The sequence below is a fragment of the Chelonia mydas genome, chromosome 6 (genome assembly GCF_015237465.2).
Source record: "Chelonia mydas isolate rCheMyd1 chromosome 6, rCheMyd1.pri.v2, whole genome shotgun sequence".
Lineage (NCBI taxonomy): Eukaryota > Metazoa > Chordata > Testudines > Cheloniidae > Chelonia > Chelonia mydas.
In genome coordinates this window covers 1,267,226-1,290,357 of record NC_051246.2, presented here as the reverse complement: position 1 = coordinate 1,290,357, position 23,132 = coordinate 1,267,226, and the positions used below count along the sequence as shown (strand labels likewise).

General features: G+C 65.2%; 3 protein-coding genes across 5 annotated transcripts; 1 reads left to right on the top strand and 2 right to left on the bottom strand.

Moving 5' to 3' along the window:
* The first annotated feature begins 1,182 nt into the window (after nt 1-1,182).
* HCFC1R1 (host cell factor C1 regulator 1) lies at nt 1,183-4,433 on the top strand. The gene is made up of 6 exons (XM_037898765.1): nt 1,183-1,239; nt 1,335-1,566; nt 1,654-1,716; nt 3,550-3,729; nt 3,838-3,972; nt 4,055-4,433. The coding sequence occupies exons 2-6, from the start codon at nt 1,349-1,351 to the stop codon at nt 4,209-4,211; spliced, it is 753 nt and encodes a 250-aa protein (XP_037754693.1). The 5' UTR covers nt 1,183-1,239; nt 1,335-1,348; the 3' UTR covers nt 4,212-4,433.
* A 755-nt stretch (nt 4,434-5,188) lies between these two features.
* LOC102932847 (ras-related protein Rab-35) lies at nt 5,189-13,231 on the bottom strand. 2 transcript variants are annotated; one of them, XM_043549999.1, is made up of 7 exons: nt 12,922-13,231; nt 12,814-12,870; nt 10,117-10,167; nt 9,439-9,562; nt 9,044-9,168; nt 6,846-6,970; nt 5,189-6,364 (listed from the first exon to the last, which is right to left on the bottom strand). In XM_043549999.1, exons 2-7 carry the CDS (start codon nt 12,866-12,868, stop codon nt 6,239-6,241), a joined length of 606 nt encoding a protein of 201 aa, XP_043405934.1. In that variant the 5' UTR covers nt 12,869-12,870; nt 12,922-13,231; the 3' UTR covers nt 5,189-6,238. The 2 variants fall into 2 exon arrangements, with proteins under 2 accessions (XP_043405934.1, XP_037754694.1); XM_037898766.2 differs by having other exon boundaries at nt 12,814-13,231.
* A 1,326-nt stretch (nt 13,232-14,557) lies between these two features.
* Nucleotides 14,558-21,971, bottom strand: BICDL2 (BICD family like cargo adaptor 2). 2 transcript variants are annotated; one of them, XM_037898767.2, is made up of 9 exons: nt 21,147-21,961; nt 19,975-20,190; nt 19,300-19,416; nt 18,883-19,029; nt 18,610-18,792; nt 17,857-18,021; nt 17,588-17,718; nt 17,017-17,137; nt 14,558-16,626 (listed from the first exon to the last, which is right to left on the bottom strand). In XM_037898767.2, the coding sequence occupies exons 1-9, from the start codon at nt 21,432-21,434 to the stop codon at nt 16,447-16,449; spliced, it is 1,548 nt and encodes a 515-aa protein (XP_037754695.1). In that variant the 5' UTR covers nt 21,435-21,961; the 3' UTR covers nt 14,558-16,446. The 2 variants fall into 2 exon arrangements, with proteins under 2 accessions (XP_037754695.1, XP_043404805.1); XM_043548870.1 differs by having other exon boundaries at nt 17,588-18,021; nt 21,147-21,971.
* Between the last annotated feature and the right edge of the window lie 1,161 nt (nt 21,972-23,132).

The following is a 23,132-nucleotide window of genomic DNA, read 5'->3' as shown; positions in this document are numbered from 1 at the left end:
TGCATGCTGGGAGCCCCCCCGGCCCGGCGTGACCCGGCGCAGTGCATGCTGGGACCCCCCCGGCCCGGCGTGACCCGGCGCAGTGCATGCTGGGAGCCCCCCGGCCCGGCGTGACCCGGCGCAGTGCATGCTGGGAGCCCCGCGGCCCGGCGAGACCCGGCGCAGTGCATGCTGGGAGCCCCCCGGCCCGGCGTGACCCGGCGCAGTGCATGCTGGGAGCCCCCCGGCCCGGCGAGACCCGGCGCAGTGCATGCTGGGAGCCCCCCCGGCCCGGCGAGACCCGGCGCAGTGCATGCTGGGAGCCCCCCGGCCCGGCGAGACCCGGCACAGTGCATGCTGGGAGCCCCCCGGCCCGGCGAGACCCGGCGCAGTGCATGCTGGGAGCCCCCCGGCCCGGCGTGACCCGGCGCAGTGCATGCTGGGAGCCCAGCAGCTCAGTCCCTCTGGCGCCGTGCGCCTTGGGAGCCGGCCGAGCCCGTCGGCGGGGTCGCTGCGCGTCTCCGCCGCCCTGTCAGGGTTCCCGCCCCACGCTGAACTCTCGCATACAGGGGTGGGGACCCACATGAAAACCCCCTAAGCTTATTCTTACCAGCTCCGGTTAAAACGTCCCCAAGGCACAAACTATTTTACCTTTTGCCCCTGGATTTTATCGCTGCCACCACCAAGTGTCTAACAGATACATAGCCGGGAAAGAGCCCGCTTGGAAACGTCTTTCCCCCCGAAATCCTCCCCAAACCCGACACCCCCTTTCCTGGGGAAGGCTTGATAAAAATCCTCACCAATTCGCAGCGGTGAACACAGACCCAAACCCTTGGCTCTTAAGAACAAGGAAAAAGCAATCAGGATCTTAAAAGAAGAATTTTAATTGAAGAAAAGGTAAAAGAATCACCTCTGTAAACTCAGGCTGGTAGATACCTTACCGGGTAACCAGATTCAAAACACAGAGAGTCGCTCTAGGCTAAACCTTAAGTGACAAAAAGACACAAACACAGGAATCTCCATTCCATTCAGCACAGCTTATTTTCTCAGCCATTTAAACAAACAGAATCTAACGCGTCTCTAGCTAGATTACAGACTCAGTTCTCAGACTCCATTCCTGTTCTGTCCCCGGCAAAAGCCTCACACAGACAGAGAGACTCTTTGTTTCTCCCCCCTCCAGCTTTGAAAGTATCTTGTCTCCTCATGGGTCATTGTGGTCAGGTGCCAGCGAGGTTATCCCAGCTTCTTACCCCTTTACAGGTGAGAGGGTTTTCCCTCTGGCCAGGAGGGATTTAAAGGTGTTTACCCTTCCCTTTATATTTATGACAGCGTGTAACTCTCCCTTGTCTCCCCAGGCGATGACCCGCGGATGGGTCCCCGACCCTGGCAGCCGGGGGCGGCGGTGACCTCGAGCCCCGGCACTGCCCCTTCCTGGGGGGCGGACATGGGCTGGAGCCGCCGCCCATGGCTGGGCTCCCCCCGCTGCACGGCCCCGACCCCTGACTGGAGGCAGGAGGTGCCCTGCAGAATGCCCTGGGCCGCTCGGGATCAGGGGCTGGTCAGCTTCACCGGCGCGGCACTGCCATGGTGAGCACATGCGGGGGCTGCTGGGACTGAAAGAGCTGGGACGGGGCACTGGGACCCCCTGATTTTGACTCTCTCCTCCTGTTTCAGCACCCGCCAGCTGCCCCACGTGGCGTCGCTGGCCCTCAAACGCCGCCTGGAGAAGGAAGAGCAGTGAGTATGGGGGAGGTGACATCAATGGGGGAGGCCTGGGGGTCCCCCCTTATATTGGCCTTCATCCTCCTTCCTGGTTAAACCCCGCCTGGTTCCTCACCACAGCCTGGCTGCAGTGCATCCTGGGGGATCCCTAGTTTGGCAGGACCGAGGGCGGGACTTCCTGAGAGCTCCCCCGGTTGGCGTGAGTGGGGGCAGTGCCTGCTGGGAGGCCCCCCTCTTGGCGTAACTCAGTGCAATGCGTTCTGGGAGGTTCCTGGCCTCATGTGACTAGGCGCAATGCAGCCCAGGAGACCCGTGACCAGCTTTGCCCGTTACTTTGGGGTTCACTCATTTATTAGGGTTACTCTTGGGGAGGGGGGTTGTGTACATCTATCAACGTACTGCTTGTGTCCCTTGTGTTCTCATACGGAGCTCTGCTTTTCCCCGCTGCACGTCCCCTCCCAACGGCGCGATCCTGCAGGACCTCGGTTCCCTAGGGCTGGGTTCCGTGAAAACACACACACACACCCCACCCCGAGTGGACCAGGTTAATCAGCACTTTCACATCACAATTGTTCTGGTCGTAACCCACTGGCTGAGCAAACCCCAGGGGATTTTGGGGCGCTGCAGGGATCTTTAGCTTAGGGACGAGGAGCCTTGCCGCAGAGCGAATGCGGAACCAAAAAAACCCCACGAGGGGGAGACGGAGAGAGGGAGACGCAACCAGCTTAACCATGAAAGTTATTTATGGCCAGGTAATAACCACCGGGGAGCCAAACCAAACCGTGATCATATTAAATCCAGATTATAAAAGTCAGATTTAGAAAACTTTAACTGATCACACACATCAGGGTCAGGGGGCTGCACCTAGAGAGCAAGAGAGCTGGGTTCTCACCACTCCGTGAAGCTGGAGTCGATCGGGGGTCCCAGGGGGCGGTGGTAGCTGAGGGTCTGGAGTGCTGGGGTCCCAGTGGACCTGCTGCAGAGTTTGGATCCAGGCAGCAGAGCACGGGCTGGAGCGTGGGTCGGGGTTTTGTAGGGGGAGAACAGTGGTTCAAGGGAGACGCTCGATTTGTTTATGGGCAGGCGGATGGCTCAAGGGAGGATCCCAAAGTTGTCGTTCATGACAACAGGAGCTGAGCTTCCTGGCTGTGGGCACTGTTCCCTGGAGGGAGTTCACGATGCAGTTAGGGAGCGTCACCATTTTGGATACCAGTAAAGGGTTCATGACCAGAATTGCTCTGATCACCACTGAGCTGGGGGCGTGGAGGCGTGGGTTCATTAACATCTGGGGCAGAGATCCCCCATCGTGCCGTGCTGCCCTGCTTTTCTGCTCCCAGAGTTCCCTGCGGTCCTTGCCTTGGAATCTCCATTCTGTAGGCTGATGGAGATGCCTCCTTGTCCCATCTTCCATGCAGATGAGGCTAGAGGGGTTTCCTTATTCCTGTCCCCCTTATCCCGGGGTTTAGGGGTGTCTCCCACTGCCTTTCCATTGCTTTTTGTACGCCTTTCTTCTGGCACAGATTTGGTTCGAGCAGAGGCTGGGGCGGGAAGGTCTTTCGTGGGTCAGCCAGGCTGGGCCCTGCGCCCTGGTTCCCCAAGAACAGAGCTGCTAGGTGGCACCCCAGCTTGGCGTGAGGTGGTGCAATGGCTTCTGGGAGCTCTCCAGCTTGGCTGGACTGGTCACACGGGCGCTTAGGCACGCAAGGCTTGGCATGACCGTGCGCAATGCATGCTGGGAACCCCCGTCTCGCTGCAAGTGGGCGCTCTGCAGCCCAAGAGCCCCCCAGGTTGGCACGACCGAGCGCAGTGCATTGTGGGAGCTCCCCTTTCCCTCCCTGCCCGCTGCAGGCAGCCTGGCCCAAAGCAGTTCCTGTCGGAGGAGAAGATGGCGGCCCGCTTCAACACGCTGAGCCTGGAGAACGACCACGTCTACAGCGGCAACGGGTTCCCCGCCCGGGGCCCGGCGCCCGACCCCGCCTGGGCGCAGTGGGTGCAGGATTACGCCCGCTGCCGGCAGCCAGAGCAGAGGTACCCGGGGCACACCATGGGGAGCAGGGTGGGGGAGCATCGTGCCGGGGGAACGGCGGACTCACCCCAGAGGTGGCTGCATCTCAGCGCTGTGTGTTCCCCCCCCAGGCTGCCCCCGGCTGGAGGGAGCGAGGACGCCAGCGGGGCGGAGGCCGAGGAGGGCAGCGTGGTGCTGGAGGGGGAGTTCAGCATGGCCGACTGCACCCCCCTCAGCCTGGCAGAGCCGGGCCTCCTGCAGTACCTGTGAGTATTGCCCCATGGAGGGGCAGGAGGGGGCAGGGACGGGATTGCGTTATCTAACTTCCATCTCCTTCCACTGCCCCAGGAACCCCGCGACGGAGCTGGTGCTGTGGACCCCCCCAGGTAGCCAGGTGCCCCACTCCATCCGGACCTTCATGCTGCCCCCCAGCGCCCTGGCTGCCCCCCCGCTGCTCCTCCCGGGCCGGGGGCAGGGGGCGCAGCCGGAGCAGATGGAGCTGTGATGCAGGACCGTTCCCCATCCCAGCTGGGGAGACGCTGGCTATGGACTCACCCCAGACAGACCCACAGGGGCTGGACGCACCCTGTCGCCAGCGCAGCGAGCTTCCCCGCAGCAGTGCCCCCAGCTGGGGCCTCTCCACCACTGCGACCACAAGATGAACTGTACTGAAGTTTGTGCGTCTCGCCCGCTGCCCGGGAGTCAATAAAGAAGGAGAGAGCCCTGAGGCTGGGGAGGTGTGGAATGTTTTGGGGGCTGCCCCCCACACGGGGAGGGGGAATTTTGGGGGAGTCCCCTCTCTCCCTGCTGGAGGGACCAGCCCCCCTGGGAAAAGATTTCTCGCCCCAGGCGGAGGGCGGGGACGGCGTTTCTCCCGCGGTCTGGGAGTTCAAAGCAGGTGAGGCGCTCGAAAGGGGTTTGCAACCCCCCAGCCAGGAATAGTCCCCTCTCCCGGCAACGCTGCGAGCTTCCCCCAACAGTGCCCCCAGCCAGTGACTACACACCCTGCTGCTGTGAGCTTCCCTCTAGAGGTGCCCCCAGCCAGACACTCCCCCAACACCGGCCCACCCCCAGCGCTGTGCCTTGCCTCAGTGCCCCTCACCGGCGAGTTCTCCCCCAGACTGTCCGCCCCCCGGCGCAGCAAGCTTCCTCACCACACTGGCCCCGGCCCTTGGGCTGAATCCAGTTTCCGTTTCCCTGCTCAGGGTGAGGGGACCATCCACACAGATCCCTCGCTGGCCACCGTCTCCCCCCAGAGCAGGTCTGACCCAAAGCAGAATGGCGAAGCGTAAACGTCCTGAATCTGAATTAACTGGTTTCCTCTTAAGGGGAGGGCGTTCCGGGGCCCCCTGCCTCACACCGCCCCCGGAGAGTCATAACTGGCTAGTGCCGGGGGAAACCGAGGCACGCACAGCGAGGAACAGAGCCCAGGAGTCCTGGCTCTGAGCCCCCCAAGCCAGGAGAGAACCCAGGCGTCCGGGCTAAGCAAGCAGGCTTCTTTTCATACCTAAACTGTCTTTATTGAAGAAACACTTGTCTCCGTGGCTAGGGCAGGGTTAGTGTCAGTTCACCCCCCCGGGGTGGGGCCGGATTATTGCACAGTTATTGGGGGGCCAGCCCCACACCCCACCCTGTTCCAGTGCTGGGGTGAACCCACTTCCAAGCTCCCCTTATTGCCCCCAGGAGGGGGTCCCAGGGCTGCACCCCACGAGCGAACTGCCTCCTTTTGCTCCCAGTGTGGGGGCTGCCCCCCACTGCTGAGCCCCCCCACCCCACTCCTAGTGGGGCGGGAACTCAAAGCCGGGCAGCAAACCCCAGATTTGATCCCAGAGGGGGCAGCTCTCGGAAAAGAGGGGTGAACCCCATCTTGTTCCCAGTGAGGGGGCCATATCCCCACATGCTCCCAGAGTGTGGGGTGCAAGGAGGGGGTTTGGGGTGCTTGCTGCCCCCCATTTCCTACATGCTGCCTTTCCAGTGCTCAAGAGGGTTGGAGTGCATAGGGGCACTTGGGGGGGACTGCGCTGGGGAGATTTGGGGTCCCCTGTGGGAGAATGGAGAGCTGGAGCAGGGAGACACCCCCAAACAAATGAGGGCATAGGGGAATATGGGGGGGTGGAGTAGCAACTCCCATGCGTTCCCCCACTCCAGAGTTGTGGGACCCTGCCGCATTCAGGGGCATGGGCACCCCAAAGAGGCATCTTTCCTTTCACAGTGGGGTGGAGAGATAGGGGTGGGGGGCAGATTGGGGGGCAGGAGGAAAGTTGGGGGCCCAGGACCCCCCCAGGGCAGGACAGTCTCCTCTAGTCCCCCTTCTCTCTGTTCCTTCCACCATCCGCCCACTCCTACCAGCCCCCCAGGCTCCAGCCAACCCCCACCGTCCCCCCTCTCCAAACCCCCCATCCCACAGCCGCAATGGCCAGGAGTCCCCGGGGCGGGGGGGCAGATACCCCCCCCATACACACACAGTCCATCCCTGCCCCGGGGGTGGGGGCAGGGGCTCAGCTCCCCCCAGGTTTCGGGGGGCCCCATCCCTCAGCAGCATTTCTTGACGGGGGGCTTTTTCTTGGGCCTGTTGATCTTCACCACCTCGGGGTGCTGCAGCCGGGCCAGGTTCTCCTGCTTGGTGCGGAGCACCATGGCCGTCACCGCGTTGAACATCTGGGGGGCGGGGCGAGAGGGTGGTGAGCTTCCCCGCAGCAGTGCCCCCGGCCCGATCCCCCCACCCAGCGCCACGAGCTTCCCCGCAGGGCTTCCCTTGGCCAAGGTCAGCTTCCTGCAGCCTCTCCTCCCTCCTCTCCCCATGGTGCTAGGAGCTTCCTGGCAACTCCCCCCGCACACACACAGTGCTGCGAGCTTCCCCACAGCAGTGCCCCCACCAGCTTCCCTCCCTGCAGGGCTGCAAACTTCCTCCCAGCAGTGTCCCAGGCCGAGGCAAACTGCCCTGCAGCCCCATCCCCCCTCTCCCGGAATGGGGCTGGGAGCTTCCCAGGAACGGTGTCCCAACCATGGACTGTTCCTGCACCCCACCCCCCATCCCGAGACACACACGCAGTGCTGCGAGCTTCCCTTCAGCAGTGTCCCCAGTCTGGCTTGCCCCTCCCCTGCCGCGCTGCGAGCTTCCCCACAGCAGTGCCAGTACCTCCTCGACGTTGAGGTTCTCCTTGGCGCTGGTCTCAAAGAGCCGCACCCCCATCTGCTCGCTGAAGCGCCGGGCGTCGGCCGTCTCCACCTGCTTCCGGGAGGGGTCCTCGCACTTGTTCCCCACTGTGGGGAAAGAGGGGGGAGGGTCAGGCACAGGGGTCTGGGCCCCAAGGGGTTAACCCAGAGTCCCCTGGGGTAGGGGGATGGGGCAAGGGGACACATCCCCTTGGGGAGGGCAGTTCTGGGGGAGCTGAGGGGGACCCCAGACTCACCCAGCACCTTGCAGACACTGCGGGGGAAGGGGGACCCCAGGGGGGATGAGGGGGGCCCCAGACTCACCCAGCACCTTGCAGACACTGCGGGGGAAGGGGGGCCCCAGACTCACCCAGCACTTTGCAGACACTATGGGGGAAGGGGGACCCCATGGAGGATGAGGGGGGCCCCAGACTCACCCAGCACCTTGCAGACACTGCGGGGAAGGGGGACCCCAGGGGTTTGAGGGGGGCCCCAGACTCACCCAGCACCTTGCAGACACTGCGGGGGAAGGGGGACCCCAGAGGTTTGAGGGGGGCCCAGACTCACCCAGCACCTTGCAGACACTGCGGGGGAAGGGGGGCCCCGGGGGTTTGAGGGGGGCCCAGACTCACCCAGCACCTTGCAGACACTGCGGGGGAAGGGGGGCCCCAGACTCACCCAGCACCTTGCAGACACTGCGGGGGAAGGGGGGCCCCGGGGGTTTGAGGGGGCCCCAGACTCACCCAGCACCTTGCAGACACTGCGGGGGAAGGGGGTCCCCGGGGGTTTGAGGGGGCCCCAGACTCACCCAGCACCTTGCAGACACTGCGGGGGAAGGGGGGCCCCAGACTCACCCAGCACCTTGCAGACACTGCGGGGGAAGGGGGGCCCCGGGGGTTTGAGGGGGACCCCAGACTCACCCAGCACCTTGCAGACACTGCGGGGGAAGGGGGGCCCCAGACTCACACAGCCCCTTGCAGACACTGCGGGGGAAGGGGGTCCCCGGGGGTTTGAGGGGGCCCCAGACTCACCCAGCACCTTGCAGACACTGCGGGGGAAGGGGGGCCCCAGACTCACCCAGCACCTTGCAGACACTGCGGGGGAAGGGGGGCCCCAGACTCACCCAGCACCTTGCAGACACTGCGGGGGAAGGGGGGCCCCGGGGGTTTGAGGGGGCCCCAGACTCACCCAGCACCTTGCAGACACTGCGGGGAAGGGGGACCCCAGGGGTTTGAGGGGGGCCCCAGACTCACCCAGCACCTTGCAGACACTGCGGGGGAAGGGGGACCCCAGAGGTTTGAGGGGGGCCCAGACTCACCCAGCACCTTGCAGACACTGCGGGGGAAGGGGGTCCCCGGGGGTTTGAGGGGGCCCCAGACTCACCCAGCACCTTGCAGACACTGCGGGGGAAGGGGGGCCCCAGACTCACCCAGCACCTTGCAGACACTGCGGGGGAAGGGGGGCCCCAGACTCACCCAGCACCTTGCAGACACTGTGGGGGAAGGGGGTCCCCGGGGGTTTGAGGGGGCCCCAGACTCACCCAGCACCTTGCAGACACTGCGGGGGAAGGGGGGCCCCAGACTCACCCAGCACCTTGCAGACACTGCGGGGGAAGGGGGGCCCCGGGGGTTTGAGGGGGCCCCAGACTCACCCAGCACCTTGCAGACACTGCGGGGGAAGGGGGTCCCCGGGGGTTTGAGGGGGCCCCAGACTCACCCAGCACCTTGCAGACACTGTGGGGGAAGGGGGTCCCCGGGGGTTTGAGGGGGCCCCAGACTCACCCAGCACCTTGCAGACACTGCGGGGGAAGGGGGGCCCCAGACTCACCCAGCACCTTGCAGACACTGCGGGGGAAGGGGGGCCCCGGGGGTTTGAGGGGGCCCCAGACTCACCCAGCACCTTGCAGACACTGCGGGGGAAGGGGGTCCCCGGGGGTTTGAGGGGGCCCCAGACTCACCCAGCACCTTGCAGACACTGCGGGGGAAGGGGGGCCCCAGACTCACCCAGCACCTTGCAGACACTGCGGGGGAAGGGGGGCCCCAGACTCACCCAGCACCTTGCAGACACTGCGGGGGAAGGGGGGCCCCGGGGGTTTGAGGGGGGCCCCAGACTCACCCAGCACCTTGCAGACACTGCGGGGGAAGGGGGGCCCCGGGGGTTTGAGGGGGGCCCCAGACTCACCCAGCACCTTGCAGACACTGTCACAATTCTGCCCAATCTCGTGCAGCCAGCGCTTGACGTTGACGAAGGATTCGGGGTTCGTCACGTCATAGACGATGATGACACCGTGGGTGTTGCGGTAATACCTGCCCCAGGGGCGTGGGGGGACGAGACAAGCCATGGGACCCAGGCATCCGAGTAATCAACAAGCCCCCACTCCCCTCCCAGAGCCGGGGAGAGAACCCAGGAGTCCTGCCTCCCAGCCCCCCCTGCTCTAACCCAACAGACCCCCAGTCCCCTCCCAGAGCTGAGAACAGAACCCAGGAGTCCTGGCTCCCGCTCCCGCCCCCCCCCCCACTCTAACCACTGACCCCCTCCCCTCCCCACCCCAGATGGGACCCCGGCGTCCGGCTCACGTGGAGGTGATGGTGCGGAATCGCTCCTGCCCGGCCGTGTCCCAGATCTGCAGCTTGACCCGCTCGCCATTGATCACCAGGGTCCGGATTTTGAAATCGACGCCGATGGTGGTGATGTAACTGCCTGCCGGGGGAGGGCGGCAGGGGGGGACGGAGGAGCGGGGGGGGGGGGGGACGAGGGAAAGGAGAAAGGAAGGAGTGGGCCGGGCAGGACAGAGATGGAGGGGAAGAGAGAGGAACCAGGAAGGGGAGGGAGCCGGGAAGGAGAAAAGGGAGGAAAGGTGAAAAGGGAGGAAGAGACGAGTGATGCATCCGGCCAAGGGGGGTCCCGGGGCTCTGTGAGGATCCCCCCGAGACACCCCCAGACCCAACAGTGCCCCTCCCAGTGGGGTCCGTCCCAGGGAGGGGGGCTCGGAGCCAGGAGTGTAGTCGCTCCAGCCCAGATGTGAACCCCTGGGGACCACCCCAAGCACCCGGAGGGAAGGGACACCCCCTCCCCCAAGAACCTCACGGCCCATGGTGGGGCAGAGGGAGGATTTGGGGACTGGGGTGAAGTGGGAAGAGGAATTGGGAGGCCAGAGGAGTTTGGGGGGCAGTGAGGGAAGGAGGCTGGGGACCTGTGGGGGGGTTGGAAGAGGGGGCAGCCAGGCGGTGGGGTGGGGGGGGGGGGGTACTTACCGGAGAACGTGTTATCTGCAAACCGCAGGAGGAGGCTGCTCTTCCCCACCCCTGTGGGGAGAAAGGGCTGGTTAGGGGGAGCGGCCGGGACCCCCCGCCCCCCAACGCTGGGTCCCAGAGCGACCTGCCGCACCCACAACACAAACAGACGTGAACCACTCCCTCCCAGAGCCACCCGGGGTGTTTACCCAGCGAGTGTCACCCTCACCCCACCACCTGGAGAGAACCCAGGAGTCATGGCTCCCTACCCCCCCCCCCCCCCGCCCCGGCTATAACCACCAGACCCCACTCCCCTCCCCGAGCCAGGGGGAAAACCCAGGAGTCCTGGCTCCCAGCCCCCCCCCCCCCCCCGCTATAACCACTAGACCCCACTCCCCTCCCCAAGCCAGGGAGAGAACCCAGGAGTCCTGGCTCCCAGCCCCTGCTATAACCACTAGACCCCACTCCCCTCCCCAAGCCAGGGAGAGAACCCAGGAGTCCTGGCTCCCAGGCGTGCCCCCCCGCCATAACCACCAGACCCCACTCCCCTCCCCGAGCCAGGGAGAAAACCCAGGAGTCCTGGCTCCCAGCCCCCCCCCCCCCCGCTATAACCACTAGACCCCACTCCCCTCCCCAAGCCAGGGAGAGAACCCAGGAGTCCTGGCTCCCAGGCGCCCCCCCCCCGCCATAACCACCAGACCCCTCTCCCCTCCCCGAGCCAGGGAGAGAACCCAGGAGTCCTGGCTCCCAGGCGCCCCCCCCCCCCCATAACCACCAGACCCCTCTCCGAGCCAGGGAGAGAACCCAGGAGTCCTGGCTCCCAGCCCCCGCTATAACCACCAGACCCCACTCCCCTCGCCGAGCCAGGGAGAGAACCCAGGAGTCCTGGCTCCCAGCCCCCGCTATAACCACTAGACCCCACTCCCCTCCCCAAGCCAGGGAGAGAACCCAGGAGTCCTGGCTCTTGGCCTGTCTCGAGCCCACAGGGGGTGCCCAGCTGCTCTGGAGGAAGGGGGTGGGTGGCGCTGGGACTAACTGGACTGAAGGGAACAGCTGCCTTGCCGGGTGGGGAGAAACCGGGACAGGACACGGGCGTCCGGGGCGGCTCCGCTCGCTCCGTTACAAACCTCACCCCAAGGGCAGCCAGGGCAGGGCAGGGCACCGGCTGAGATCTGGGGGTCCTCGCCCCCGATCTGCCCCCCAAAATAATCTCTCCCCCCCACTATAGGTGTGGTCTGCACAACTCCCAGGACACACCCCAGAGGGGCACAGAGAGAGTAGGTAGAAAGAGGAGGACTGAAAAAGGGGGGACAAGAAACCCCACCCCACCTCTGTGTTATACAGGGGTTGATCTCAATGCATTTCAACCCCGGGGGGTTGGGTCTATTTACCCCGCTGCACTCATGGGGAAACTGAGGCACAGATGCGCAGGGAATTGTTCAAGTTCACAGAACTGGGAATAGAACTCCCAGCCCCCCCTGCTCTAACCCACCAGCCCCCCCTCCCCTCCCAGAGCCGGGGAGAGAACCCAGGAGTCCTGGCTCCCAGCCCCCCCTGCTCTAACCCACCAGCCCCCACTCCCCTCCCAGAGCCAGGGAGAGAACCCAGGAGTCCTGGCTCCCAGCCCCCCCTGCTCTAACCCACCAGCCCCCGCTCCCCTCCCAGAGCCGGGGAGACAACCCAGGAGTCCTGGCTTCCAGCCCCCCCTGCTCTAACCCACCAGCCCCCGCTCCCCTCCCAGAGCCGGGGAGAGAACCCAGGAGTCCTGGCTCCCAGCCCCCCCTGCTCTAACCCACCAGCCCCCGCTCCCCTCCCAGAGCCGGGGAGAGAACCCAGGAGTCCTGGCTCCCAGCCCCCCCAGCTCTAACCCAGCAGCCCCCACTCCCCTCCCAGAGCCGGGGAGAGAACCCAGGAGTCCGGGCTCCCAGCCCCCCCTGCTGTAACCCCTAGGCCGCAGGGCGGGAAGGGCGGGTGGCAGAGAACAGGCCCAAGGGGAAAGCGCAGCGGGGTGCAGAGCTGGGAGCGAGGGGAGGGAAGAGGCGCGGGGGGGGGGGAGGAGAGAAGGGGGACAGCGGGCGGGGGGGGGGGGGAACGGGGGGAAGGAGACAGGCCGGACAGAAGAGAAATGACCCAGAGGAGACGGAAGAGGGAGGGAAGGGGGGGGGGAAGAGGGGCCAGGGCCAGGAGAGGAGGGAAGAACATGGAGGGAGGGAGGGAAACTTAGGAAGGGGGAGGGGGGGGAAGAGAAGGATGGGGGGGGGGGAATCTTCCCCAGGGGGCGCCAGGAAGCGGGGGGGCGGGGGGAGGCCGAAGAGAAGCTGGAACAAAGGAAGGAAACAGAGACACGAAGCGGGGAAGGGACTTGGAGAGAGGGAGCGAGGGAAAGGAAAGAAGGAGGCAGAGGGGGGCGGGGGCAGGGGAAAGGGGCCCGGGGGGGGGGGGCAGGGAACACACCATGGGGGAGGCAGGGGAAGGGGGTCCCGGAGAAAGGGGGGAGGCAGGGGAAGGGGGTCCCGGGGAAAGGGGGGAGGCAGGGGAAGGGGGTCCCGGGGAAAGGGGGGAGGCAGGGGAAAGCGGGGTCGGCAGGGGAAAGGGGGGAGGGAGGGGGAAGGGGGTCCCAGGGAAGGGGGGTCGGCAGGGGAGGGGGGTCCCGGGGAGGGGGGGGCGGCAGGGGAGGGGGGTCCCGGGGAGGGGGGACGCGCCAGGCCCGGCCCCTACCCGAGTCCCCGATGATGAGCAGCTTGAAGAGATGGTCATAGTCCTTGCCAGCCATTCGCCTGCCGGTCCCTCCCTCCGCCTGCCCGGTCCGCTCCGGTCCGGTCCCTCCCTCCGCCTGCCCGGCCCGGCGCCCCCGGGCTGCGGGGGCTCAAAGTCCCGGCCCCCGGGAGCTGCCTGGGCGCAAGGGGCCTCTGCTCAGGGGGTCATGGCTGGGGGGCGCCTCTCCCGGGGGGGTCCCCTAGTCCCGGGCCCCCGGCTGCAGGAAGGGGGGGGCGGGCAGAGCCGGGTGCGGACGGGAATCGGGCCCCCCAGAAACCCCCCTTTTCCAGCGGCGTCCGCGGCCCGGCGGTGGGTGGACCCGGGATCAGCTGACCCAGAACCTCCCTTCCTGCGGCCTCGGCCGGGCCGGCTGGGCTGGGAAGGGGCGGGGCCTAATGAGGGGGCGGGGCCAAGTGACCCCCCCCCCCCCGGAGACGCCCAGTCCGGCTGATAGTCCCTGCCCCCTCCCCCGGAGCCCCAAACACCCACGCTGCCACCCCATGCACCCCTCCCCCCAGCACCCCAAATCCCCACCCCCCCAGACCTCCTCCCCTGCACCCGCAAACACCCACCCCTCCCCCTGCACCCCCAAACACCCACCCCCCAGACCTCCTCCCCTGCACCCCCAAACACCCACCTCGCCCACCTGTGCCCCAAATCCCCACACCTCCTCCCCTGCACCCCCAAACACCCACCCCTCCCCCATGCACCCCAAATCCCCACCTTCCAGACCTCCTCCCCTGCATCCCAAACACCACCCCGCCCCAATGCACCCCTCCCCCAGCATCCCAAATATCCACACCTCCTCCCCTGCACCCCCAAACAACCCCACCCTCATGCACCCCACCCCCTGCACCTCCAAACACCCACTCTGCCACTATGAACCCCGCACCCCAAATCCCCACCCTCCCAGGGCCCCTCCCCCAGATTGGGGGGCCCCCAGGCTGAGCCCCATAGATGGTCAGGTCCACCCCTCCCAGAGATGGAGTCACCCCCCACTCTGTCCCCTTGCCGCCCAGGAAATGGGTTCCCCCTTCCCCGTCCCCCCAGATACCCCCCTTCATCAGCCCCCAAGAAGATGGCTCCCCCGACTACCACACACACTCAGTCCCTATCCTCCAGTTGATCTCCCCCAAAATCTGGGGTCCGTCCCCCCCACAGCCCGTTCCCTGTGTCGGGGGGGGGGGGGAAGGTGTCTGGGCTGGAGTTGTCCATCTGTCTGTCTGGGCCCCATTCCTCCACCCGGAAAGGACATTCCAGCCTGGCCTCCCGTCCACCCCCCACACACCGCCACAAGCACCCCATTGTTCTCCCGCCCCCGGGGCAGCAACCACAGCCGCTCGCTCCTCTCCCAGAGCCGGGCAGAGAACCCAGGAGTCCTGGCTCCCAGCCCCCCCAACCCACCTCCCCTCCCAGAGCCAGGGAGAGAACCCAAGAGTCCTGGCTCCCAGCCCCCCCTGCTCTAACCCACTAGACCCACCTCCCCTCCCAGAGCCAGGGAGAGAACCCAGGAGTCCTGGCTCCCAGCCCCCCTGCTCTAACCCACTAGACCCACCTCCCCTCCCAGAGCCAGGGAGAGAACCCAGGAGTCCTGGCTCCCAGCCCCCCCTGCTCTAACCCACTAGACCCACCTCCCCTCCCAGAGCCAGGGAGAGAACCCAGGAGTCCTGCCTCCTTGTAGAAATGACACACACACACACAGCGATTAGTAACCATCTCTCTCTATACTTGCTCGGTGCAAATGATACCTGCACAAGGCAGCGGGATAGAAAAATCCCCGGTCACAACCCGAGCGCGTTAACTAGAGACCGACAGCCTCTGCGTCACCGTGGTTAGTAAGGGAGCGTGTTCCCTGGGTCGCTAGATAGACCTTTGATCCTATAATAACCCAAGGTGCACGGGGCACCCTGAGCAGATAAGGTAGCAAAATATTCTGCCCCCGGCTGGAGGGGGGTGAGCCCTGCTCTGCGTGTGTGAGAGAATCTAGAACCTCACAAGTTCTGCGGCTTGAGCGGGAAATACTCGCCCAAAGTAGCAGTTAAGAGGGTGCTTCGTGGAAGGGGAGTAGGGCCTAGTGGGTTAGACCGGCAGAGGGGGCTGGGCATCAGGACTCCTGGGGTCTCTTCTCTGCCACTGCGTGACCTTGGTCAAGTCCCTTCGCCTATCTGTGCCTCAGTTTGCCCCGTGTGAAGTGGGGATAAGGGTAGGAACTCAGTTTACGGGGGCTGGGTTGAGGGGGTTAATCAGTGTTAATAAAGTGCTAATCAAGTGGAAGGTGCTGGCTAAGGGCCAGTGCTGAGGGTTATTACATGGCCGCTTTTCTCTTGGCTTCTCTAGTGTTCTGGCCAGCCACCTTTTGTGCCTTGTATTGAGTCACCTAGAACCTCCCCACCAAACCTGAAGCAGATATTTTTACAGATGCCTTATTCTGCACCTTCTGTCTGTCCATAATACACGTTAGTCCTGAGTCCTCATCTGAAAAACACAGATGAGCAATGCATCTTGGTAGCTAGAGATCCATGGGCAAGGGAGTGAAGAGCGGGCTAATCTAGAACAGGATGTAGGGTGATCTAGAAGTGTCAGTTGGCTGACACCAAACCTCCCGTTGGGAAGCATAGAGGGGCAGGAGGATTTGCCAGCAATGAAGAGTCCACTTGAGGTGAGTTCTCTGATCTAGAACTCCAAACAGGATATGATGTAGGACCATGTCTTTGTCAACAGGGTGCATCCACTTGGAGTGAACGGTGTAACCAAGAACCCCGGCTAGGATCACGCACCATAACTGTTACCACCACAGATAATCCAACTGGCCAATTTAGAAAGGGACGTCTGGGTATCCTTGCACATCCAGTAGCCTAACCTAGAACACTCAATTGGCTCACATGAAACATTCATTTGGCTAATCAGCACCATCCAGTTTGTCAAGCCATGGTGAGAAGGGTTGGATAACCTGGTAAGATAACCTAGAACCCTAGTGTGTTCAATATGGAGAATCCAGTTGAATAGAGTTGGCCAACCTAGATTATGCAGTAGGATAACAGGGAACTCGGGGTTGGTCAATACTGCATATCCAGTTGTATAAAGCTGGCCAATATAGGTCACTCAGTAGGATAATCTAGAACCCTAGTGCAGCCAATATGGAGCAAACAGCTGGTTAGTTAGCCAACAGATTGTGCAATAAGAAAACCTCTGGGCTGCTACTGCAGATGACCCAGTCAGATAGGATTGGGCAACCTAGAGCAGCAATTGCTTGTTCAACATGCAGCATTAAACCTAGGAGGTTGAGGACCTAGAATGGCTGTTGACCCACCTAGAACATCAACTTGGGCAATTGAGAGGGGACGGTTTTGGAAAGCTGGGACTTGCAGTGGCGTGCCTGCAAATCCTCTGGACGGACTCTCTAGCTGAGTGACCTAGAACCTCCTGTTGAGTGACCTTGCAGCTAGTTACCCAAGACTCATCTCAGTGGCACCTCGGTAACCAGCCGGTTTGGCCGCGTCCTTTGTTTGGTGCTGGTGTGTTGTGTCCACTCACCCCATCCTGACCCCTCTGCCTCTCCACTCCCTAGAACCTCCAGAACCAGCCCCCAGTGTCTCAGCTTTTTTTGAAGAGCGATAGGAAGCTGGTGCCACTGGGGGCACTGTTCCCGCGCCGAAAGAAAGGCGAGGTCTTGGCCTGCTCCGGGGTCCTGGAGGGAGCCGGGGGGGACATGGGGATCCCTTCTTGCTGCCGCTGGAGCTTCAGCTGCTGCTTGATAATGAACTCCATGTCGTCCTGGGGGAGAAATGGGGGCACAGAGGTGAACATTGCCATAGGCTAGGGAGGGGACCCAGGAGTCCGGGTCACAGTGCTGGAGACTGTAGCAGCTGGGAATGGGACTCAAGTCTCTGGGTCACTGTTCTGGGGGCTTTACCCACCATGGATGGGACCCAGGAGTCCGGGTCATTGTGCTGGGGGCTTTACCCACCATGGATGGGACCCAGGAGTCCGGGTCATTGTGCTGGGGGCTTTACCCAGCAGGGATGGGACCCAGGAGTCGTGGTGATTCTAGCCACTGAGGTAGGAACCCAGGAGTCTGGGATACTATTTAGGGCCTCTACCTGCTAAGAAAGGGACTCAGGAGTCCTGGGGGGAACCTTCCCGCCCCCCAGAGTCGGGACCCACCTGCCAGCCCTCCAGCTCCTGGGACAGCGCCATCTTCTGGCGGATGGCGGCAAGCAGCTGTTGGCTCATGGAGTCCCGCTCCAGAGAGACCTGGGCCAGCTCCAGCTCCATCTGGCCCTTCCTGCGGTGGGGGGGCCACAGGGGTCAGACCCAGCACCCAGCCCTGCTCCCCTCCCCCACAACCAGCCACCGCCTCTTGCCCCATCTCCCCCATTCACCTCCCCTGATCAACGCCCCTCCAGCCCAGCCTCCCCCGCTCCAGCCCCCTCCTGCCCCATCTCCCCCACTCCCCTCCCCCAATCAGCCACATCTCCCCCGCTCCTCTCCCCCATGATCATTCCTGTGTTCCCCGCTCACATCCCCGCCCCCCCAGTTCCCCCTCCAGCCCTAACTCCCTGGATAGTCATTTGGGGGCAGTTCCCACTTGTGAACACAAGGGGTCTCTCTTCCTCAGTGGTGCATCATGCAGGGGGGTGGTGAATAGGGCACGGGGCATTTCCCCTCTAGGGGGCACCAGCCCCGGGGGAGGGGGACGGCCTGGCTTGGGGCAGGGGCGGCATGGGGGTCTCACTTTATTATGGCTTCGTCCCGATCGGCCACGGCCAGTTTGAGGGTCTCGTCCCGGTCGCTCTCCTGGAAGAGGCGTCTCTGGCTCGCCAGCTCCCCCCGCAGGCTGCAAAGCTCCACGTGCTGCAGGGTCAGCTGGGGGCAGAGAGAGGGGGTAGGGCAGGGAGAGCGCCCCCTGCTGGGGAGCCCCCCATGCCCCCCACCCGGGGTCCCACTTATGGCCTCCCACCCCAGCGAGGAGAGAGCCCCCCGCCCCCGCCCCCATACACTCACCTGGTCATGGAGTTTTTGTATCTCCACCTCTTTCTGTCTCAGCAGGTCTTGATCCAGTTGGTTCAGAGCCAAGATCCTTTTAGCATATTCACCCTCCTCTTCCGACCCCCGGGCTGGGGTCTTCGGACCCCCAGGGGCAGCCTCGGAGACGGTCCTGGCCAGGGGCTAACCCAACACAAAGAACAACATCTTTGGCACTGAGATGCAGCCACCTCTGGGGTGCGGCGTGGGGGCTGTTTATACAGGGACCCCCTCACCCAGTGCTTAGATGGGCAATTTCTAGGTTCCCGAAGGAACAGGTTCTAGGTTCCCCAATGATGGATGAATTCTGGGTAATTTCTATGGCCCCAAAGAGGGAGGGTTCCATGTCCATCACCCACTTTGGGGTTCTAGGTACTTTCCAGATTAGTTGAGCCGTGGTTCTAGGTTCCTCAACAACCATTGGGTTCTGGGCGACTTACACCCCCCAAAGAGGAGGTTCTTGGTTTCCCAACATCGGGTTGTTTCTAGGTTCCTCAACAACCATTGAGTTCTGGGTGACTTACACCTCCCCAAAGAGGAGGTTCTTGGTTTCCCAACATTGGGTTTGTTCTAGGTTCCTCAGCAGGGGATGGGTTTCTGGGCAATGGTGAGGCTCACCGAGAGATTGGGTTCTAGGTTTCCCAACAGAAGACTCGTGCCGGTTTAACAGAGGGGAATGTACCCCAGCCCATACAAGGATGTTGGGGACCCCCCAAGAGCCCTTCCGCTCACCTTAGCAGGCCCCCCGTTCTGCTCCGGGCTCCCCTCGCCGCTCTGCTCAATTTCTGACTGCAGGGAGGCGACCGAGGCATCCGAGTCGTGGAGACGAATCTCATCCGTCATCTCCCTCACCCGGCGCTGGAGCCACCTGTTGGAGACTCGGAGCTCCTCTGCCTCGGCCCGGAGCTGCTGGGCCTGGGGGCGGGCAAGGGGAACGAAGGGTTAATACAGCCCCCCCACCGCCGCCGCCGAGCCTCCCTGCCGCACGGCGCCCCCGGGCCGTACCTGCAGCTCCTTCTCGTGCAGCTCCCGGCGCAGGAGCAGGAGGTTCTCGTGCAGCGTCTCCACCAGCCCCTGCACGGCCTCGGTCTCCTCCCGCCGCTGCCGGGTCTGACGCTCCAGCTCCTGCTTCCGCTCCTGCAGCATCAGGTTCTGGGGAGCGAGAGACGGGTCAGAACCGGCGCCCCCAGGAGGGGAAAGGCCCCAGGTCCAGATCCCCACCCTCCGAGCCAGCCAGTCCCCGCCTTGCGGCCAGACCAGAGTCAGCGCCCCCTGGAGGGGAAAGGTCCCAGGTCCCGTTCCCCACGGCGCCCCCTAGAGGAGAAAGGCCCCAGGTCCTCCCCCATCCCCTGAGCCAGCCAATCCCCACCCTGGGGCCGGATGGGAGCCAGCGCCCCCTGGAGGGGAGGGTGTGTATCTCACCTCGGCCTGCAGGCTCTGGGTCTGGGCCGCGTGCTCGGCGCTGCTCATCCCCAGGGTGCGATTCTCAACCCGCAAGGCCATCAGCTCGTCCTGCAGCTGTTGCTCCAGCTGGGAGGCCTGGGGGGGGGGGGGGCAGACAGACGGGCAGATGGATGGGGGCAGGGGGGAGTGAGCTGGGCCCGCTGGGGGGCTCAGACACAGCATCGGGGACCTGCCTGACCTGTGAGCTGAGAGGGGTACGGGGGGGCTCCCTAGGACCCAGCACTGGCCCTTTAAATCCACCCACTCAGGAAATTCACCCCTTGCCCCCCCAACTCCTCCCCCCCCCCCCCCCGCGATCCTGAGCCACTTAAGGGATTTCAGCCCAATAGGATCATGGGACACAGAGGGGATGTCCAGGCAGCCAGTATTACCCACTCCTCCCCTCCCCTCCCTTCCCAGGGAACCCAGGAGTCCTGGCTCCCAGCCCCACCCCCCTCCCGCTCTAACCACTAGGCCCCACTCCCTTCCCAAGGAACCCAGGTGTCCAGGCTCCCAGCCCTGCTCCCCATGCTGTGACCACTAGGCCCCCCTCCCCTCCCAAGGAACCCAGGTGTCCAGGCTCCCCGCCCTGCCCCCTCGCTCTGACCGCTAGGCCCCCCTCCCCTCCCGAGGAACCCCGGCGTCCGGGCTGACCTGGCTCAGCTGCTCGGCTAGGCGCTGGTTCTGCTCCGACAGCTCCTGCGCCACGTGGGAGCTCTCCCGGCTGGTGTCCTGCTGCTCCAGCCGCTGGTGGCCCAGCTGGGCTCGTAGGGCCGCCAGGTCCCCCTCCAGCTCCGCCCCCCGCGTCTGCCACTCGGCCACCCCCGACGCCAGCCGCCGGCGCAGCTCGTACTTCTCCTGCTCCAGCCTCTGCGGGGGGGTGGGGGGGGTGAGACCAGCCCTGGGCAGCCCCCCCAGGCCCAGAGGGGAACCGCCCCACTCCCTGCCCCCCTGATCCAGCCAGCCCCCCCCCAGGCTGGATCAGGGCCGGCGCCCCTAGGGGGGAACAGCCCCATGCCCCATTCCCTGCGCCCCCCAGGCCGGATCGGGGCCGGCGCGCCCTAGAGGGGAAAAGCCTCACTCCCTGCCCCCTGAGCCAGCCAGTCGCGAGCCCTGGGGCCGGATCGGGGAGGCTGCCCAGCCCTGGGGTCACCGCGGGCCCCGGTACCGGCTGCGCCCCTGGGTGGCGCTGCCGGCCGGACCAGTCGGACCGGGTGCCGGGGCGCGTCGGCCCCAACCGGGCAGGGCCGGGGGTAATTACGGGGGCAGCCGGAGAACAGGAGCGAAACTGAGCAGGAGGGTGAGTCACGGGGGCGGGGGGGGGGAGAAAGTCCCAGGGACCAGCCCCCCCTCTGAGCCAGAGAGAGTGTGGTTAGAGCAGGTGGGGGTGGGGCTGGGAGCCCGGACGCCTGGGTTCTCTCCCCAGCTATGGGATGGGAGGGGGGGTCGAGTGAGTCAGAGCAGGGGGGGCTGGGAGCCCGAACTCCTGGGTTCTCCCCTGGCTCTGGGAGGGGAGTGGAGTCTAGGGGTTAGAGCAGGGGCAGCTGGGAGCCCGGACTCCTGGGTTCTCTGCTCAGACTCCTGGGTTCTCGCCCTGGCTCTGGGAGGGGAGTGGAGTCTAGGGGTTAGAGCAGGGGGGGCTGGGAGCCCGGACTCCTGGGTTCTCTGCTCAGACTCCTGGGTTCTCGCCCTGGCTCTGGGAGGGGAGTGGAGTCTAGGGGTTAGAGGAGGCGGGGGCTGGGAGCCCGGACTCCTGGGTTCTCTCCCGGCTCCGGGAGGGGAGTGAGGATGCAGGGGGGCCGGGGCTGGGCCCGGGGGGGTCTCACCTCCAGGGCGGCCGCGTGGTCCCGGGCCAGGGCCTGGCAGCGCCCCCGCAGCTCCTCGTTCTGCTCGAGCAGCATCTTGCCCAGCTCGGCGGCCAGCAGCAAGTCCTGCTCCTTGCGCTGCAGCAGCAGCCCGGGGTCGGCGGGGTCGGGGTCCCCCCCGGCCCCCGCCCCGGGGCCCCCCCGCCGCTCCGTGGCGAAGGGGTAGAACTCCTCGCCCAGCGCGGGGGGCGTCGGCAGGAAGGGGGGGCCCCGCGCCTCCTCCTCGGGGTACGGCGAGGGGGTTGACATGGATGGGGGGTGCAGGACGCCTGGGTTCTCTCCCACTGGATGGGAATGGGGGGCAGGACGCCTGGGTTCGCTACACCCAGTTGAGAAATGGGGGGCAGGACGTCTGGGTTCTACCTGCCCGGAGGGGGAGGGGCGGGTTTCTGGCCCCTAGGAAGGGGAGGAAAGGAGGGGTGCAGGGGGGCTCAGCCTGGTGGGGGTCAGGACTCCTGGGTTCTCGTCCCCTCTGGATCGGAGCGGCAGGTACCCAGGGCTCAGTTCCTGTTTATTTCCCGATCCCTCCCCCCGCCCCCAAGGGGCCGGCACAGGTGAGCGAGTCCTGCCCCCCCCTTCTCCGGCCCCGCCCCCTTCCCTCCTTCCACCCATAGGTGCGGGCGCCGTGGGTGCTCCGGGGTGGGGTGCTCTGCCCCCCGCGCAGCCACGCCGAGCGGGGAGCGGGGCGCTCGGGGGAGGAGGTGGGGCCGGGGCGGGATTTGGGGAAGGAGTCGGAATAGGGGCCGGGAGGGGGGGTCAAGCCCCCACCGGCAGGAGCAGAAGTCGGCGCCTTTGCTTTCACCCCCCGCCCCAGCCCCGATCCCCTGTCCCTGATTCTCTCCTGCCCCCCCACCTCGCCCTGCCCCCCTGAAACCTCCCAGTCCCCCCTCCCTCAAACCCACGGCCCCCCAACACCGGCTCCCGGCCCCCACAAATCCCCGACGAACCCAAAGGCCCCCAAAGCCCTCGGCCCGGACCCCCGACACGGATCCCAGGCCCCCACCTCCCCACCAATCCCCGAACTGCCTCAACCCCCCCCCCCCCCCCCCCCCCCGCGTCCTGCCAGCTGCCAGCGCCGCCCCCCAGCCCATCCCCCAATCCATTAGCGGGGTCCCCTGGGTGCTCGCCGGCCGCGTCCGGGAACCGGCTGCATTCGGGGAGCGATCGATGGGAGCTGGCGGGGGGGGGTGGACAGGTGTGAGGGGGGCGCCCTGGGGCCGGGTGGGAGCCGGCGCCCCCCGGAGGGGATGGGCCCTGAGCCCCGAAGCGTCCCGACGGCGTCACCCGGCTCGAATCCCCCCCCATACCCCTCTGGGGGGGGGCAGCCTGAGCTGTGGGTCAAACCCCTCCCCCGCCCATGCGCCCCTGCCCTCCCTCATACCCTGCCCCCCATACCCCTGCCCCGGACCCCTCCCCCACCTATATACCCCTCCCCCTCCTGGTACCCCACCCCCACCTGTATACCCCTTCCCCACCCCTGCACCCCCGCCTCATACCCCTCCCCCCCAATACCCCTCCCCCTCCTGATACCCCTCCCCCGCCCACGCACCCCTCCCCCACCTATATACCCCTCCCCCTCCTGGTACCCCACCCCCACCTCATATTCCTTCCCCACCCCTGCACCCCCGCCTCATACCCCTCCTCCCCAATACCCCTCCCCCTCCTGATACCCCTCCCCCGCCCACGCACCCCTCCCCCACCTATATACCCCTCCCCCTCCTGATACCCCACCCCCACCTGTATACCCCTTCCCCTCCTGATACCCCACCCCCACCTGTATACCCCTTCCCCACCCCTGCACCCCCGCCTCATACCCCTCCCCCCCAATACCCCTCCCCCTCCTGATACCCCTCCCCTGCCCACGCACCCCTCCCCCACCTGTATACCCCTCCCCCTCCTGATACCCCACCCCCACCTCATATCATAGAATCATAGAATCATAGAATA

Excerpts from the sequence above, each read along its gene's own strand:
- HCFC1R1 (XM_037898765.1), top strand. The coding sequence starts at position 1,349 with ATGGGTCCCCGACCCTGGCAGCCGGGGGCGGCGGTGACCTCGAGCCCC. Across the intron at positions 1,567-1,653 it reads ACCGGCGCGGCACTGCCATG|CACCCGCCAGCTGCCCCACG; the intron begins GTGAGCACATGC and ends CTCCTGTTTCAG. Across the intron at positions 3,730-3,837 it reads TGCCGGCAGCCAGAGCAGAG|GCTGCCCCCGGCTGGAGGGA; the intron begins GTACCCGGGGCA and ends TTCCCCCCCCAG.
- LOC102932847 (XM_037898766.2), bottom strand. The coding sequence starts at position 12,868 with ATGGCTGGCAAGGACTATGACCATCTCTTCAAGCTGCTCATCATCGGG. Across the intron at positions 10,168-12,813 it reads GCTCATCATCGGGGACTCGG|GGGTGGGGAAGAGCAGCCTC; the intron begins GTAGGGGCCGGG and ends TTCTCCCCACAG. Across the intron at positions 9,563-10,116 it reads TGCAGATAACACGTTCTCCG|GCAGTTACATCACCACCATC; the intron begins GTAAGTACCCCC and ends CTCCCCCGGCAG.
- BICDL2 (XM_043548870.1), bottom strand. The coding sequence starts at position 21,434 with ATGTCAACCCCCTCGCCGTACCCCGAGGAGGAGGCGCGGGGCCCCCCC. Across the intron at positions 19,030-19,299 it reads CCCAGAGCCTGCAGGCCGAG|AACCTGATGCTGCAGGAGCG; the intron begins GTGAGATACACA and ends CTCGCTCCCCAG. Across the intron at positions 18,793-18,882 it reads TGCACGAGAAGGAGCTGCAG|GCCCAGCAGCTCCGGGCCGA; the intron begins GTACGGCCCGGG and ends GCCCGCCCCCAG.